General features: G+C 38.8%; 2 protein-coding genes across 2 annotated transcripts in view; one reads left to right on the top strand and one right to left on the bottom strand.

Annotated features, from left to right (window-relative positions):
* Window positions 1-407: 407 nt before the first annotated feature.
* Window positions 408-10,890, bottom strand: LOC143285152 (pre-rRNA-processing protein TSR2 homolog). Its single transcript, XM_076592380.1, has 6 exons — window positions 10,767-10,890; window positions 8,550-8,640; window positions 6,313-6,404; window positions 4,027-4,164; window positions 2,278-2,431; window positions 408-568 (listed from the first exon to the last, which is right to left on the bottom strand). The coding sequence occupies exons 1-6, from the start codon at window positions 10,839-10,841 to the stop codon at window positions 498-500; spliced, it is 621 nt and encodes a 206-aa protein (XP_076448495.1). The 5' UTR covers window positions 10,842-10,890; the 3' UTR covers window positions 408-497.
* Window positions 10,891-12,186: 1,296 nt separating this feature from the next.
* LOC143285151 (protein CFAP20DC-like) overlaps window positions 12,187-19,078 on the top strand; it is a 29,581-nt gene continuing 22,689 nt past the window's right edge. Inside the window, exons 1-4 of the mRNA XM_076592379.1 lie at window positions 12,187-12,318; window positions 14,886-14,962; window positions 16,515-16,595; window positions 18,485-18,578. Of these exons, the coding sequence (XP_076448494.1) occupies window positions 14,942-14,962; window positions 16,515-16,595; window positions 18,485-18,578 (196 nt within the window). The 5' untranslated portion in view covers window positions 12,187-12,318; window positions 14,886-14,941. The remainder of the gene's footprint in view (window positions 12,319-14,885; window positions 14,963-16,514; window positions 16,596-18,484; window positions 18,579-19,078) is intronic.

The following is a 19,078-nucleotide window of genomic DNA, read 5'->3' as shown; positions in this document are numbered from 1 at the left end:
TGATTGAATGTTCATCTCCTTTTCAATGATTTATGTAAAAAGGGACTATTAGTATCTGAGCATGGCAGGAGTGTTCAGATGTAAGAAAAAGATTTTTTTTTAATTGTGAAAAAACAACAACAATGTGAAAGCATTGTTTTCAAAAGTACGATGATGTTTAGTTGAACGTACAACTGTGGGAAACACTATGAAAAGACACAAAACAGGAAAGTTTCATTATTTCTCAGATGAAAGAGGAGATATGTCTGATTTAATAAAAGCACACTATTTGTACTGTAATGTCCTGTATGAGAAGAGACTGACTGTGACAGGAATTGAGGAAAGGATGGCTGAGAAGGAGAAAACATAAGTCAGAATCTCAATGCACACACTCTCCTTTACAAAACAAAAACATTCACAACAGAAAATGTGAGGTCAGGCGATTTACTTCATGAAAGACGGGGTATGTACAAGGAACACAGCACACAGCGTCACACACAATCTGCTATGTTCAGCGGTTATCTTTTTCTCCCCCCTTTCCTCACAACTGTCCAGCCATCCTCTTCTTCAACATCCATGGGAGCATCACCTGCAACAAAAACAAAAACCAGAATTATCAACCCACACTGTTTGCATCACCTGCAACAAAAACAAACAGCAGTGTTATCAACCCACATGGTTCAATTCCAAACTGAAAAAACAACAGAAAGTCAGAGACAGCCAGAGGCACTTAATCGTACCCTGCCAGTCAGTTCACTGCTGAATAATAATATACCAGGAATTTAGTGTTCTGCATCCCCAGCATGCAAATCGTACGTAAAGACACATGATATCACATCATTCTTGTCAAGAAAACTGCACTCTGAAAACCTGGTAAAAAGGGGTTGTGGGGTTGGGGAGGGTTTGGGGGGGGGGGGAAGGGGGACAGGGCTAGGTGGAAGTTGTATCAGCAAGAAAAGGAAGGAGGGTACTTCTTTGTTTTTCCTTTCAGAGTTCATTGGTGATTTGATTTATATCTGATATTGTTTATAATACTGCCACTGTGTTATGGTGTTATGTGTTCACTGTGTCCATAAGCATTTTTCCAAGCACACCGTCAGCTTTCGCTTGTTGCTGCTCTATGTGTTTGCAATGTCTTTACTTGCTTTTGAGAATAAATTCATTTAAGCCAAAGGAAGGAGTAGGAAAACACTGGACCGCAGACATGTACGTATCCACCGATTTGGGGGAGGGCAGCTGTGGAACACGTGCTTACAGGGCTTGATATACCCACCCATCCAGCTGTCCAATGGGCAACTGATTTCCGACTGTGTCAGCTTCATTTCTGACCAACAGCATTTACCACTGGGCAACTGATTTCCAACTGTGTCAGCTTCATTTCTGACCAACTTTCCTCCTCCCCTTTCCACTTTAACAACTCCACCCCCATCCCCGTTTTTCTTTACCTGTTATACAAACAAAGTTTTTTAATGAATATTGTCTGTTGACACCATTGGAAGTTACTTTTAAAAGTTTATTAACTGTCTCTTTACTTAGGGAAGGTAAACAGAGATTTGCATGGGACAGGTAGATTTTTTTTTAATACCCTTCTCTACAGGACAATGATAATAAATTAAAAAAATCTGGGTATTCCCAGCCTTGGCAGCTGGCTTGTGGGAAGGAAGCATGACAGTAATAATCTAATACATTTCGCTTTGCGTTGCCAGCCTTGCCACAAGCCGTACATACTGACGGTAAAACTAACTGGTGAACAGTGTGTTGGGACTCCCCCTCAGTTTTGGTGAACAGCAAGGGTCAATAGCAAACACGCAGCAGTGGCCATCATGTTGCTTTCAAAGCACAATTTTAACATTCCCTGTTTAAATGTTAGTCAGCTAGCCTTTTTTCTGTTTGATTTTGCTGTCTTTATCAAATTATCTGTTTTTCTAATGTATCAAACAGCATTCTGAATATTTTTTTGATAAATCAAAAACAATGTGTAAAAGAATTAATCATATAGAGGCAAAGCTAAAATGGCTGCTATGGTGGAAATAACCTGTTGAATTCAACATAAAAAATTATTTTTTCAGTTTCACAATTTGTGTTCTACACCATATGAGGGTCTTAATTTTAAAATAACACACAAAAAAGCAAATTTCCCCTAAATGGAAAATTCCATCAAAAGATATATATGCACAATTTAGAAAAGAAATCATCTCACTCCCTAACAAAAGAAAAGCCAACCCTTCTTAACCTTCTTAACCAGACAGTCATGAATCTGAATCTTCTCTGGAAATAAAACAGGAGACTTGAACAAACCTGCACCATTTGTTGAACTTGATGGCATCTCACTGCTTGTTTCACCACCATCAGCACCACTTTGATTTTGCAAGGGAGAGCACTGCTGCTGCTGTTGTGACAAACGCTGCTGAGGCTGAGATGATGAATTGTCCATGTTCTCGTCATCATCGTCCTACAACAAAGGTAAAGCATGCTGAGAAATGTGTTTGAGACACTCAAGATAAAAAAAAAAAAAAAAAAAAAAAATTGATGGCCCCATGCATAACAGGGGGACCACTTACATGCTGTGGAAAGATTTATCACATAAAAGAAACAATGGAGTTGAAATAATCAGTGTTTCAATTCACAATACAACCACGAAAAAAAACTGTAACCACCATACCAAGTTCTGACATTTAACAGTAAGTGACGTTTGTGGTGATATATTCACAATCAAAAATTTATTTCATGATATAGCCAATCCATGCTTTCTTATGATAAACAACTGGGTTATTTCAGCATTTCTTCCACCACTGTATCAGAAGTCCAAATAATTTGCAGCAAGTGATAATATAAATTTGCCTTGTAACACACAAACACTGAGTATGAAACTGAAAGATAGAGCTCCCCAAAGCATGCATCTCAGTTTGTGCACAACACATGAAACCAAAATTGCAGGACATATTAACAGACACTGGTCTATCATGCACAAACCAAGAAAAGAATAGGGTTAAGGATGTATTATTTGTTTGTTTTTTTGTAAATGATGTTTCTTTTCTGTTTAACACGCTGGGCCTTGTGGAAAGTGCTTTTGTGGAAAGGAGTCTTGGGTGATACACTTAACACGCTGGGCCTTGTGGAAAGTGCTTTTGTTTTGTGGAAAGGAGTCTTGGGTGATACACACTTATACAAACATGCTATCCATTTCGCACGTTACTAAGTATGTCCTCATAATGCACATAAAATATTTATGCCCATTTGGACTGTTAAGATTTAAACTAAAATGCAGTGATCCAAGGACATGTAAGGAAGTTACTGTGAGACTCTGCAGGAGAAAACCTTGTGGAAAGCCCAAGTTGGTAAACCGACCACCCCCGAAAATGGAGTATGGCTGCCTACATGGCGGGGTAAAAACGGCCATACACGTAAAAGCCCACTCATGTACATATGAGTGAACGTGGGGATTGCAGCCCACGAACAAAGAAGAAGAAGGTAAACCGACCACACTCTCCTCTGACTTCATTGTTTACAAAGGCTATTTTCCATATCTCATATCTGCAAGATCTAAACAAAAAATCACCCGTTAGCACATTCGTTGTTTAGTCTGATGATCTGATGATCTTCTAGGGTTATGTCTTTACCTTCTCTGAACCACTGTCATCACTAGTTTGTACAGCAGTTGTAAAGTCCTGATGATCTGATGATCTTCAAGGGTCATGTCTTTCCCTCCTCTGAACTACTGCAGTCACTAGTTAGTACAGTAGTAGTTACGTCCTGATAATCTGATGATCTTCAAGGATCGTGTCTTTACTTCGTCTGAACTGCTGTCGCCACTAGTTAATACAGTAGTAGTTACGTCCTGATAATCTGATGATCTTCAAGGATCGTGTCTTTACTTCCTCTGAACTGCTGTCACCACTAGTTAGTACAGTAGTAGTTATGTCCTGATAATCTGATGATCTTCAAGGATCGTGTCTTTACTTCGTCTGAACTGCTGTCACCACTAGTTAGTACAGTAGTAGTTAAGTCCTGATAATTTGATGATCTTCGAAGGTCCCAAGTCTTTACCTCCTCTGAACTGCTGTCGCCACCAGCACACTGGACCCTGCTGTGGCCGGCACCAGGCAAGCCCTGCAGGAACTGCTCCACTTCTGGGATGCGACCCTCCTTCAGCAGTGTTGAGCACTGGCAAATGTGGGTGGCAATCTGCAATTCGAACATAAGCTGAACATGTGTTCAAGTTAGAAACTGAAAATGATGAACATCTTTTTAAGTTTGAAACGGAAAATGATGAACATGTTTTTAAGTTTGAAACTGAAACTGATGAATATGGTGTTGTTGTTTTTTAAGTTTGAAACTAAAAATGATGAATATGTTTTTAAGTTTGAAACTAAAAATGATGAATATGTTTTTAAGTTTGAAACTGAAAATGATCAAACATGTTTTTATGTTTGAAGCTAAAAATGATTGAACATATTTTCAAGTTTGAAACAGAAAATGATGAACATGTTTCTGAGTTTGAAGCTGAAAATGCTAATGATGAACATGTTTTTAAGTTTGAGACTGAAAATTATGAACATGTTATAAAGTTTGAAACTGAAACTGAATTTCAGTTTCCAGCTCTAGTGAAAAGTCATTTCATTTCACCGCCCCCCCCCCTTTTCTTTTTAACTGGGTTAAAAATGTGCTAAAAAACAAAACACAAGCTCAGTTCTTCTAACTCAATGGGAAAGAAAGCCTGAAACGGATAAACATTAAACAAGCAAGAATATTACTGACAAGCAACCGGAAATATGAAAAAAGATATACAAATGAAAAGGGTTTTTTTTTCTAAAAATTGTTGTGCATAAAGTTAAACCCATAATTTCTGAAAACGTATACTGATATTGCATGAAAAATGAATAGAAGAAAAACAGGTAGATCTTTCAAAGTATTAATTAACCCTTTCGCTGCCAGGGAAATAAGATTTAAGTGAAATCAACTTGCTAGGGTTTTTTCACAAAAAAGGTCTAAATTTTCAAAAAAATTCTCTGCTCTTTGTTACTGGAGAAAGACCCATAGAAGTATATATTTTCTGAAAGGTAAATGAATAAAGAATACAAAACACATGATGTTTTCCCATTTTGTATATTTTCAGTGACATGCTGTTGTTTTGAAATCAGTGTTTTGTTTTTTGTCACATTTTCAACTTGTTCATTACAAACATTATAGTCAGGTAATTTGCAATAAACTATCATATTTTCTGGACAAATGGATAATATCTGCACACACAAATTATACTAGAACAACCACAATAAATATACAAACAAAAAAAAGAAAAAAAAAAGAGACAGATACACAATAAATTGTGACTTCTCCAAATGTTAATATGGATGTGAGGCCACACCCCTCAGTCCCCCCCCCTCCCCGCCTCCTCTTCACTCCTCTCACAAGGTCACTTTATCCAGTTCTCATCAGACCGCGTTGGCTGACTGCCAAGAAAATCGTTCACACTGTGTCCTGCTAATAATTCGGTCACTTTCTGTCGTCCGCTACAGCTGTACAGCCAGCATCACTCACTAATAGTTGTATCCTGGCCACTCTCTTGATTGCTCCCTTTATTTTCTGTCAAATTGTCCTATAAATGTTCATCACTGTCTCCTCCTTCGAATTTACGCTTCAATTTTTTCTGAGTATCAGCTAAAGAAAACAATCTTGGTTGATTAAGTACGTCATGATTGCATGTCTTGAGCACGGCGTCAGTCTGACATTTTACTGAGCGAGCCAGGAGAGGAGCCAGGCAAACACTGCAGCAGTAACCCAACCAAAACGTTCAAATAAAGGACTCTCTCATGACGTATATGGGGTTTCTAGCTATGAATAGAATCTAGAAAGATTTCTCTAGCTAAAGCTACCAGTATTTTTGTCAACGAATTGAACACAAAGCAGGGAAAAGTCAGAATATTTCAATGACGAATTATCTCGTCATTGTGGCAATGAAGCGTACATGCTTGCACTGATGAGTTATCTCATTACATAGGCAGCCTTGGGGTCAGATTAGGTGGTGTGTACACAAGCCTAAATTTCTCAATTATGTACATAAAAAAAAAACACCCACACACCTACAGTACTCTCTCTGTGTCACTCACTCATACACACACACACACACACACACCACACACACATACATACATGCACACACACAAACACAAACAAACACACACACACAAACAAACACACACACACAAACACACACAAACACACATACACACACACTCACTCACATACAAATGATACATACACGCACAAATTGAAAATGAATTTAACCAGGGTGTAACATCCTACTTTGTACATCATACAAACATAAAGCCATACCATATCCACACTGCCATCTTCGACTACCAAATCAAATCTGTCATCCACTTCATCTTCAAGATAGCCAGCAAAGTCATATGGATCAAGATTCTCTGAAAAAGAAACAAATATAAAACAATTAGTCCTGAATTAATTTCTAACATTGCTCTCAATTTCATCACGTCTCTTATATACTTGTATCTATATATCAATCATTGGAAAAAAGAAAACAAAAAAAGTGTCACAAGTGTCAAAAGACATGAATGATTCTACATTCAGGTGATACAGTGTATGGTCATTTCAACTTTAAAAAAATAATGCCTAGTTATGTTAACAACAACAACAATAACAATAATAATAATAATGTTAACGGATACTTATATAGCACACTATCCAGAAATCTGCTGCAGGTGCTTTAAAAAAAACCACTTTTGTTTACATAACACATTACTATTACATCAATGTTACATACAAACACTAAAATGTTACTAAACAGACACACACACACACACACACACACACACACACACACACAAACACACACACACACACACACACACATGATGCATACATGTATACATTTTAACATACAAATGTACGTAACAGCTACCCTCAATACATATGCACACATAGGCATGCAAAAACACAAACATACATAAACAGACGTGCGCACGCACACACACATATACACATTCATATACATCATACATGCATGCAGTTACGTACACATACATATATATATGTATACACACATACTGACATAGTCAAGCACAGCCAACACAAAGAAGTGGACCTGACACAACTGAACTTACTGCTGAGGGAAAAGGTCAGTTTTGAGATGAGATTTAAAAGATGCAAGGGAATCAGAATGATGAGGTTATCAGGGAGCTTGTTCCACGTCTTTGGCGATTGAAAAGAAAACGATCTGTGTCCATAGGTCTTACTTCTGACATGAGGTATCCTGAGAAGTCAAGTATCAGAGGAAGAACGGTGCTGGCAGGACAGAATATAGATATGGAGGAGTTCAGAAAGATACTTGGGGCCAGATCCGTTGACTGCAGAAAAGGTCAGAGTGGATAGCTTATAGTTTATTCAATCAGAAACAGGCAACCAGTGGAGAGACTGAAGGAGAGAAGAAACATGGTCAAATTTAGAAGCTCTGCAAATGAGTCTGGCAGCGTTATTCTGAATTCACTGGAGTCTGTCCAACAGATATCTGGGAAGGCCGGCCAAAAGAGAATTGCAGCAATCCAATCTTGAGAGGACCAAGGTGCATACAAGTGTCTTGGTTGCATCGGTTGAGATAGTGGCAGATAGAACTGATTCTACACAGTTCCATACATGCAACTTACAGATGTTCGAAATGTGCTGTTGGAAGGAAAGAGACTGGTCTAGGATTACATCAAGACTGTGAACAGAAGGAGAAAGCAAAACAGGTGTGGTATTGATCAGAACAAAGTCAGGAAGGGAAGGATGTTGACGAAACTTCTTTGGACAGACTATCATAAATTCATTCTTATCATCATTTAGTTGCAGCTTATTGAGTGTCATCCAGTCCTTTAGGCCAGCAATGCACTCCCATGTCAGAGTCACCAGTGCATCAAATTCAGCTGTGGAAGCCAAATGATAGTCGAGTGTCATCAGCAAAGCTCTCATGTGACATTGCATGATGACTGATGCCATCCAACACAGGAGTCGCATTCAGCATGAAAAGAACAGGATCTAGGACGGACCCCTGTGTGACACCATATCTTAAGGCAGATACACTAGAGTATCTACCATTTACACACACTTTCTGCGTACACTCTCACAGGTAAAACGTGATCCATGCTAGTGCAGTGTCATGAATACCAAAGGAAGTTTAAAGTCTGTTCAAGAGGACAGAGTGGTCGATAGTGTCAAAAGCTGTTGACAAGTCTAAGAGAGCAAGGACAGACATCTTATCATCATCAAACCCAGAAATTGAGAAAGCAAATCATTCACTATTCTAAGAAGGGCCGTTTCGCAGCTATGACCACATCAATAAGCTGACTGGTGAGAATTCAGTAATCTATTTTGTTCCAGATGAGCTAAGACTAAGAGCTGAGACAATACAATCTTTTCTAGCAATGTTCCATTTTAACATTTAAAGCCAGAAACCACACGATAAATAATTTTTTTTTTAAATCATTTCTTTTACTTAATTTTTTTTTTTTATCGTAACATTGTCAGTATGTTTACAACTCCTTCAACTAATTACTAAAATAGATTCAACTTACTTTTTGCTTGGAAGAGACGTTCAATGTCATTCACCAAATCTTGTGCTTTTTGTTTGCTGTTTGAACCTCCAAATCCATTTTCGACTGCTATCTAAACAAGAAATGGACAAAATTCTGTCATAAATAAAATTCTGTTCATAAAAGGTACATTTTCATGTCATGTTCACAAACAGTGAGTCACAGAGACACAAACGTCTGTCACTGAAAAATCTGTCAAGCTCTTTCACTGCTATTCAATCATAAATGTGAAAATGTTATTTTGAAACTAAACACACTGATGGGCGAGATCAATAACTGTTCTGCATCTGCACGTTTTTAACCTTTCCCGTACGTCGCCTAAAATTTTGCGCGCCGTACATCGTGGGTGTGCAGAAACCCATGGTTTCTAAGAAGGAATGACCCCTCGCTGTACGTTGTGGGTGTGCAGGCACCCATGGTTTCTGTGTACGAACTAACCCTTCGCTGTACGTCGTGGGTGTGCAGGCACCCATGGTTTCTGTGTACGAACTAACCCTTCGCTGTACGTCGTGGGTGTACAGAGAGTCCGTGAGGGTGTGGGTTCGAATCCCGCTCTCGCCCTTTCTCCTAGGTTTGACTGGAAAATCAAACTGAGCGTCTAGTCTTTCGGATGAGACGATAAACCGAGGTCCCGTGTGCAGCACGCACTTGGCGCACTGAAAAAGAACCCAGGGCAACGAGAGTGTTGTCCTCTGGCGAAATTACATAAAATGAAATCCACTTTCATAGGTACACAAATATGTAAGCATGCACTCAAGGCCTGACTAAGCGCGTTGGGTTATGCTGCTGGTCAGGCATCTGCTCAACAGATGTGGTGTAGCGTGTATGGATTTGTCCGAACGCAGTGACGCCTCCTTGAGAAAGTGAAACTGAAACTGAAACTGTACGTCGTGGGTGTGTAGGCACCCATGGTTTCACTGAAGAAATAAGACCTTGCCGTACGTCGTGGGTGCACAGTAACCCACACCTGTCCGTAAAGCAAATTTGACTTTTCTTCAGCAGACTTGCATGCGCAGTTTCCACTTGTGCGTGTAGGCTATTTACTCCAGTGCTTGACCAGGCGCATTGTGAATAAGTTTTGCCCGTGAGAAGAGAGTGTTGTTTTCTCTACTTTGAACAGATTAGGATAAGAATAAAATTTCTCTATCAACTATCTTTCTTTTTTTAGCCATAGTCGGGTTTTCTCTACTTTGAAGAGATTAGGATAAGAATAAAATTTCTACATCAACTAGATTTTAGATCAATTGATTTCAGACTTACAAAAATATCCAGTTCTTTAATTCCAACTAGATAAAAAGCTATCAATCAGTTGCTCCCGATCATTCTCTACAAGAAAAACAGTTCATTCAATATTGTTGAAGATATCTAGTGCAATAAATATTGTTTTCTGAAATTAGTTACAACTTTAGAGTAAAACTTGCCGTAGACTTGAACCGGGATACAATCAACAAAAGACAAGGTCACTCTGATCTCTCTCTGTAGCGAGCCCAAGTGACGTCACGTCGACAACGCGTGGCGCGCAAGCTTTGCATGGGTGGCTCCACACCCACGACGTACGGCGTGCAAGGTTTATTCTTTGGGAGTATGGGTGTCGTCACACCCACGACATACTGGGACATTAATTGATTAATAACTTCTTTGTTTATGTATAAAAGAAAATAATGTTCAGTGGATATGTGGTAAACTATATTATGGACAAAGTCATGAAATTATGTGGAAGTGGCTTCAATATTACTTGAGTTACAGAGCAAAAACACTTGTCTGGGTGATTTCACACCCACGACGTACGGGAAAGGTTAATTGGCACAATGGCAGTATGAGTATGTGAGAAACCAATTTCTACAAAATACTAACAACATTATTCATTGACTTGGGAGAACATTTCTCAGTGTGTACAACCACTATGCAGGGAAACACAATCTAAGACCTAAAGTAGGCTAAAATCAAGATATCTCTGAAAATAACTTTGATCAGCATAGCTGGACCTTGCTGACACCTGTACTTGACCTGTGAGTTTCAGATAACAACCAAAACATTAATAACAACAAAAGTCAAAATGAGAACAAGCAAATTATATTTTGCCATGATATTTTGTGCAGACCTTGATCTTTTTAATCATTCACTGGATGTATTTCACAAAGCGAGTCTGTTTTTGTTTTTGGTATAGTAGGGCTTACACAAATATATCAATATATGTACCTGCAATGCAGCCCAACTGCTTAAAATTCTCGAAACAGCCTGGTTGAACAACGTGGGCACGTCCGCGGCAGCCATGATGCTCGAATAATAGATAAGAGTTATCTCCCCGGAATCATCCGAATGTTTCACTGAAAAGTCAATGACAGTAAATCAGAACGAAGGAAGAATTAATGAAATGTGTACAAAACGAAAAAAAAAAGAAAAGAAAAAAGAAAAACAACAACAACAACAACAGCAAACAAAAACAAAAACAAAACCACAACAACATCGGCAATGAATCTAAGCCAAATAAAATCGAAAATTAGGACTCTTTATATGCATGTACGAACCTTCCGAACTAAGTGACGTGTGTGTGTGTGTGTGTGTGTGTGTGTGTGTGTGTGTGTGTGTAAATGAGGTAGTGAGCGAGACTAAGAGACAGATCGAGACAGCTAGAGAAGCAGAAGAATTAAGTAAGTTAAACCATGTTGTTTCAAGACAAACAGGGTGAAAATGTGTGTGTGTGTGTGTGTGTGTGTGTGTGTGTGTGTGTGTGTGTGTGTGTGTGTGTGTGTGTGTGTGTGTGTGTGTGTTATCTTCAGTTTAACGTCTATTCACTATAAGTGTTTTTAGACGGAAAGGAGTCAAGTAGTAGAAAGGGAGTGCATGTGAATATTAGTGTAAAAAAGTGTTCATGTTATGTATCAGAGGGAAGGTAGATTATTATAAGAAAAAGTCTAAAGAGATTGTGGTGTGTATTGAATGAGATGTCATGGTGGGGGAGGGTAGTGGGGGGGGAGAGAATATGTATATGCATATCAACAAGTATTAACCTACAACAATGTAAATGTAAATAACAACAAGTATTAACCTATAGTAATGTAAATATAAATAACAACAAACACAAAATATAAATAATAACAAGTTAAACCATGTTGTTTCAAGACAAACAGGGTGAAAATGTGTGTGTGTGTGTGTGTGTGTGTGTGTGTGTGTCACTGAGTGCCGCCGGCCTCGCCGACGTGCGCGCGCATGTCATCCGTGTGTATGCCACGGTGTGTGTGAGTGTGTGTGTGTGTGAGTGTGTGCGTGTGTGAGAGAGAGAGAGAGGCCCTCGGAGAGAGAGAGAGAGAGAGAGAGAGAGTGTGTGTGTGTGTGTGTGTGTGTGTGTGTGTGCGGTGCGTCAATGCCGGCCTCGCCGATTATGCACGCGCGTGTCATCCGTGTGTGTGTGTGTGTGTATGCGCGCGCGCGCGCCGGCGTCGTGTGCAGTTGTCAGTCTCGACTCAGTTCATCACTGTCAGTGCATCATAATAGTGTGTGTGTGTGTGTGTGTGTGTGTGTGTGATGGAACTCAATAGTAATTGACAGTGGTGTGTTTATTTTTTGCCTCTCCGTCTTCCGTTTCTTCTTTGTAAGGGCGATTCTGATTGGTTAGATTGTCAATAGCAACAAATATGGCGGAGTTTATGGTCGGTCGCCAAAGTGGATGGAATTGATTGTTACTGTTGTCCAAGTACTTTATCTGACACGAATATTTCACTGTGCTTTAAAATAATATACGGATATTGTGGTGAGTGTGTGTTATCCTTAACAGAGCAAGCGCAGTATACGGTTAGGCTTGCCATTCATACATGTGTTCAATGTCCCGAGTTTCGCACACTTGGTCCCGGGCACTGGCTAACTCATTCTTAATGGTCTCAGACACCGACAGAAATAGACTTTCTGTTTCTCGTTCTCAGTGAAATCCTTTGGATTTGTGAACATATGGTTGAAGACTAGAATCCTGTCATGTTACGCTTAAGTGAAAATAGAATAATATTGTGGACAGTACCTTACTATAATCAACGTGTTGATTGTGGCTACACAACAGAAGACTACTTGTAAGGAAGCCAAGAGGTACCCTGAATTAGAAGTTGGATGAAAGCCTTTTTTTGCGTTTTCGTCTCATTCTCGTCATAAATTTATAGGCCGAAATTTATAACCTTGCATTCACAGTTACGAATCTGTTCATTCTTCATGAACGTTCATAGTTATCTTGCTGTTATGCCTACTAGTCGAGAAAGAGAAACATCCGTAGGTGTTGATCAACATTGCCTTTGTATGCAGGAGTTTATAGTTTATTGCTAGCGTTTAATCAAAGTAAAGAATTTTTTAAGTATAATTTTAGCCAAACCCATTTGTTCAAAATAAATAGGTAACCACACATTGCAAGCAAGATATGTTTTATACAATATATAACCACAGTTGATAAATGCATGTGTGCGTGTGTCATTTGTGTGTGTGTGTGTGTTGGCAAGACTCCAGTTAAACCAACTGTATTGAAAAAATATTTTGATTGTATAATGTGGTCTCTGAAATTTCAGAACGGGTAATTCTTTATTAATTTGAAGTGTACAAGAAAATATAGGAAGTAGGTTATCAGTTATTATTTGGAATATGAAGAGGCTATTTATATAAGTGCTTGATTTGAATGGGGAATTTTACCTACAGCCTTTAAACTGTAATATAATAGAAGCACAGAAGGTAAATCCACAAATTATTTATTCACATTGAATTGATCTCAGCTTAATCAGAAGGCGTTATATGAAAATAGACAAACCATAGAAAAAGAGAAAGGAAAGAAAAAGAAACCCTTCTGATAGTAATGTATATACATATACACTTTTTAGTTAAATTATACAAAAAGAATTATAATAATATAAATAAATGTAACTCTCTTATGTTTTTCACTGTGAACATTGTAACTGCAGGGTTACTCCATAGTTATAAAACAACATGTAATGTTAAAATAACATTTCCAAACAAACAGTATATGGGGAAATAAGCACAATTACAAGCTAGTTGTTTTAAACAGCACAACCTCAGGACATTGGAGTCTTGAAAGTTAAGATATTATGCAAATTGATAACTGTACTGAGAGTTGAATTAGAGAGTTGATAATGGTTCAGATTTTGTTGTCTTAGATGTGTTCATGTATAAATTTTCCCAGTATTACTATATTTGGTGTCACATACTGTATCCTCCTATTTATGGTGTTCTGTTTAGCAGTGTCAAGAACTTATATAACTTTTGTTAAACTTAAAGCTAAACCTTGAACATGCTGCTTTTAAAATATACACACAAAATTGCTCTTGAATATATATCTTGCTTTTTTTTTTCTTTTTTCTTTTTTTAAAAATTTCATTGACATACAGTCCAGCAATGGTGCTTGTTAGACTGCTTGGTACATCAATTCATCAAACTTTCGGGCGGGGGGGGGTGGGGGTGTTCTTTTGATGTTTCCAAATATATTTGTTCATGGAATTTTTTTTTTTTTAAATGAACAAAACATGTGCAATGCTGAACAATACAGATACATCCCATAAAAGTTATGCTTTATGCTTTAAAAAAAAAAAAAAAAAAAAAAAAGAAAAAAAAAGAGATAGAAAGACATTATGAGATATATAAGCATGCTGGTGTTGCTGCAGATTGTTTTTTTGTTTTTGTGTTGTTATTTGTTTTGGGGGTGTTGTTTTGTTTGTTTGTTTGTTGGTTGTTGTTTTTGTTTTTTTTTTTTTTTATCTCCCCAGCATATTTATTATATATATGTTTGTGTAGTTCTACAGTACTGGAATCACTGGGCTGAGTCAAAGGTGTTTCACTCTCTTAACAAATTTTACATAATATTCATCATGTGATGGTGTGTTTTGTCTGCCTCACGGTATACATTAATCATTTCTTAAATGGAATAAGCTATTTTGGTGCAAAAAAGATTGGCTGCCAGTTTTTTTGAATGTTTGTTTGCTTATAATATTTCTTCTACATTGTCGGCAAAATCTAAGACATACTCATGTCGTCATGAGTATTCACTTTGCAGGTCTCTTCCAGGTGGTAAATACACTCTACACAATAGTTATCACATTTACATTGATTAACATTGACACATTATCCATTGGAGGTCAGATTCACTCATTCAGGTCTTCAAAGTTCAGTAACCAAACTTTTAAAAAAGCTGAAATAACTGGTGTGTTGCTGCCTGAAGGTCAAAGTATACGGGAAGACTTTGATTGCTTTTATTCACGTAATGATGATATAATTATGCAGTCAACATTTCTGTGTGCATTGGTCTTAAAATGTATATTCCTTTTTTTTTTTCAGATTCATCAGGCTGAAACACCAATTTTTCTGTGTGACTGTCATCATTGCATTTCGCCATGTTTAAGAATGAATACCAGGTAAAATATTTGTTTATGAATAGAATAACATTCAATATATGTGTGGTTCGTCCGTCGGGATCAATGAGGACCATCTAGTCATCCTGGGGGTGGGTGGGTTGGGCTCTGTGGGTGCGCAGATGACTGGTCAGGCCAATCCGTGCCCGGAAGGTTCTGACGCAGTGTGGACAAGGGATGGTGTCGGCTGTCGGGGACTTGCTGGCACTGCTTTTCCTGGCTTGTCTGCATTGCTCTGCTGCAGTGATTCTGTTGGCCTCACAGGATTTGGTGCCTTTGCTGAACGCCACTTTGGTCTGTCCATTGCATTCAGCTCCCATGTGTCGTGGCTGATGTTGAAGGCCTTCAGAGAAGCTTTCAGAGTGTCTTTGAAGCGCTTCTTTTGGCCTCCATGGGCCTGCAACAAGATGGTGTAGATGCTGGGCAAGTTTGCATGAGTGAGCACCTCTGTGTCAGGGATCTTCTCTTGCCACTTTATGCCGAGAAGTTTTCTGGGGCTGGTGGTGTGGAAGTGGTTCAGCTTTTTGGCGTGGCGTTTGTAGACCGTCCATGATTCACATCCATAGAGCAGTGTGGTGAGAACTATGGCCTTGTATACTTTGAGCTTCGTCTCCAGGGTGATGCCTCTCCTGTTCCAAATGTTCTTATGGAGTCTGCTGAAGGCAGCGCTGGCTTTGGCGAGTCTGGCATTCACCTCGTCGTCGATGACAACTGTGCGAGAGAGCGTACTGCCCAGGTATGTGAACTTGTCCACTGCATTCAGTCGTTGCCCGTTGATGAAGATGTTTGGTTCAACATAAGGCTTTCCTGGAGCTGGCTGGTGCATCACCTCAGTCTTCTTTGTGCTGAATGTGAGGCCAAAGTTGTCACAGGCAGCAGAGAACTTGTCGATGCTGTGTTGCATGTCAGCTTCGGAGGCAGCGTTGAGAGCGCAGTCATCAGTTTCAGTTTCAGTAGCTCAAGGAGGCGTCACTGCATTCTGACAAATCCATATACGCGCAGTCATCAGCAAACAGGAAGTCGTTGACGGTGTCTGTCCTCACCTTGGTTTTTGCTTGAAGCCACCTGAGGTTGAAGAGTGAGCCATCTGCATTCAGTATATTTAAGGATCAATGAGCGCATGTTAGAGGATTTGTGTGTGTGTGTGTGTGTGTTTGTGTGTGTGTGTAAATCAGTTATTTGGCTTCCTTGCTCAGTGATCACACACACACACACACACACACACACACACACACACATATATATATATATGTGTGTGTGTAAATTATATGATCTGTCACATGAATCATTGAATACTTTTAACTTTATGTCAGTTAATGTGTAACATGTGACTGTCTACACAGAAACATACAGGTCTTTTTTCTTTTCTTTTTTGATGAACGTTCACAGGATAAGCAGTCAGTCAATGAATTTATGTCATGAACTTATGAATTTATTTTCAGACATATTGATTGAAACCCATAACTAGAACGTCATGAACAATTTACATTCATTATTGGATGATGTTTGTTCTATCATTAGTGTTAAGATGTGAAAAAAGTGAATTGGTTTGCAGGGTGGTCCTTACTTGGAGATCTTCAGCCCACAAGGCCGTGATTCCACCATTCATTGGAAAATCGGAGCTGGTGTGAAAAAAGTATGTCATTAAAAGTATGGACTGATGGGTGCTGGCTGATGCCACCTATGCTGCTCTGGAGTTGTTTTGCAGTTGTACTGTTCATTCTGTTGTTTGATTGCTCACTCACTATCTATGTGTGGTTACACGTTTACCTGAAAATGAGCATAGAGGAGTGTGAATTGTTATAAAAGTTAATATTCCTTCAGGTTAGATACTTTAAACAGGGACAATGGCACTATGCAAAGCATACATCAGTGTTGGACACAATAAGTGCAATATTTCTTTTCATCTTTTATCAGTCTGTGAAACAGAAAATTATTTTTCTAGAGTCTGATTATACTATTATACTATGTATAGGCATCTCAGGCTGAGATCTTGCACTTTTTGGATAATTCAGTATTAGTGTTGAAGTTTTACTTCCTTTTTGGATAATTTAGTGTGACCAAGCGCTCTGCTTGCTTCAAAAACTCCTTTCACACACAAGCTACAGCAGATGACAATTTCGCAACTAACCCGTTGACCCTCAACGGCTCGTGCAGACTATGTGACGCCATTCCTGGGTTGAATGCAAAGCCCATTCTAAACTTATTCCCTTATCATCTATTAAATCAAGTCTCTGTATCGCTCACTGCAATATTATATGTGTTGTGCTTACACACACACTTTAATCAGTTAGAAGCGTGCTTGATTTCAGTTAATCATTCGTCAGTCTAAAGATTTCAGCTGATCCTAAGCTTACATCATTCTGTCCTTTCCGCCACACACTTGCTGTTTGACCAGTGTCACGGTACGTCATTGGCTGAGCGGAAACTTGTGTTTCTGCTTCACTGAATTTAATTGATATCTCTTTTGTCAGATCAGTAAACTACAAGTATTATATACTGGCAGAATCATCGCAATTCCATCTTTAAATCTATTCCATTTATGTTTGCCTACGTTAAAATGATTTAGCGCAGTTTGTAATTTTCAGTGACAAGCTCGTTAAAACTGACCCTGTTCAGGTGACTTAAATTAAGATTATAAATTTATCGTAAATTTTCAAAACTTCATTTTATACTCATTAGAAAGTAGGCATTGAGCTCTTTCTTTTGCAACTTATCCGACGTAAATCGGTTCAGGAATCATTTAGAAATCTGTCACTGAACACCTTGTAAGAAACACAGTTGTCAGATTTGGCCGATCTGTGTCGCAGCTCACGTGATTGTAGTTCGCTTAACCTGCATAAATTGGCAGAGCGAGTAATGAGTGGTCACTTCATACCTGGTCAGTCATCTGACCAGAGCTGCTCTCTCTCTCTCTCTCTCTCTCTTGCTGCGTCGCAAGCAATGTGTGAGTGTTTGTTGTGTGTTCCTACAACGGCAGACATCTTGCTACGTATCGCTGCACTGTCTTCTCTTTTATGTCTTCTCTTTTATGTCTTCTCTTAGTTCTTCTCTCATTGTCTTCCTCTTAGTTTTTTTCTTATGTTATCATACTATTGTAAATAAAACAATAGAAAAACCCATTTATGACTGGCTCTATATATTCCTGGCCTGTGGGCGGGAATTCTTGTCTATCCTTTAATACAGTAAATCATCATTTAGTTTAGTTCTTTTGTACCGTCCGTACCCTTGAATAACCACTCGATTCTGGTAACACGGCTACATTAGTAAAAGTGTAAGTTATGTAATGTATGTACCTTGTAGTAGTCAGTTCAGTGAAAATCTTGAAACCACCTCATTATGATGAAATATGAAATATCATCATGTTCTTGAGTTTTTATGACATTGCTGTGAACAAAATCTTGAGGGCATAGTTTTCAGAAATCAAAGAGGTCAGTGCACACACGAAATCTTTGTTCGAAAATGCATGACATCTGAATTTTCAGATAGATGTAACTGATATACTGTTTCTTGCTTTTCTGTCAGATCTATGAAAAGGAAGTGAAGGGCTACATATATGTGCTGGAGGGAACACCATCCACAACGAAGATGACCATCCCAAAAGACAACAAGCAGACAAGTGGGTGATAGCCATAGCAACCAGAATTGCAGCATACACACACACACACACACACACACACACACACACGTGCACATATACATGCTTAATTCACACAAGCTGAAATGCATGCATACATACACACACACACACACACACACACACATGTATAGGCTAGTGCACAACACCCTGACACAGGGTTTCTTACATCAACCTCGACTCTAGTTGGATTTCTTTGAATAAAGCAACAGATAAATGCGTATGAGTTATATTTTAAAAGTCTTATTGCATTTGATTTATAGACAGCTGCCAGGAACTTCTGGATGTAAATAAACACAGATGCACAGTCATTAAATTGTTTACAGTTCAAATTCCCCAAGGAGAAAGTGAAGATACAAATTACTAATGGTAAATTTCAATCTGATTTTTTTCGGTTGCAGGAGATATGGGGGAGGTGGGGGGGGTGAATTGTCACTGTACAGATTCCAGCTGAAAGTGTCCTCACAGTCAGCTTCGGGGGA

The sequence above is a fragment of the Babylonia areolata genome, chromosome 8 (genome assembly GCF_041734735.1).
Source record: "Babylonia areolata isolate BAREFJ2019XMU chromosome 8, ASM4173473v1, whole genome shotgun sequence".
Taxonomy (NCBI): domain Eukaryota; kingdom Metazoa; phylum Mollusca; class Gastropoda; order Neogastropoda; family Buccinidae; genus Babylonia; species Babylonia areolata.
Note: the sequence above shows the minus strand (reverse complement) of the source record. Positions and strands in the feature narration are given on the sequence as shown.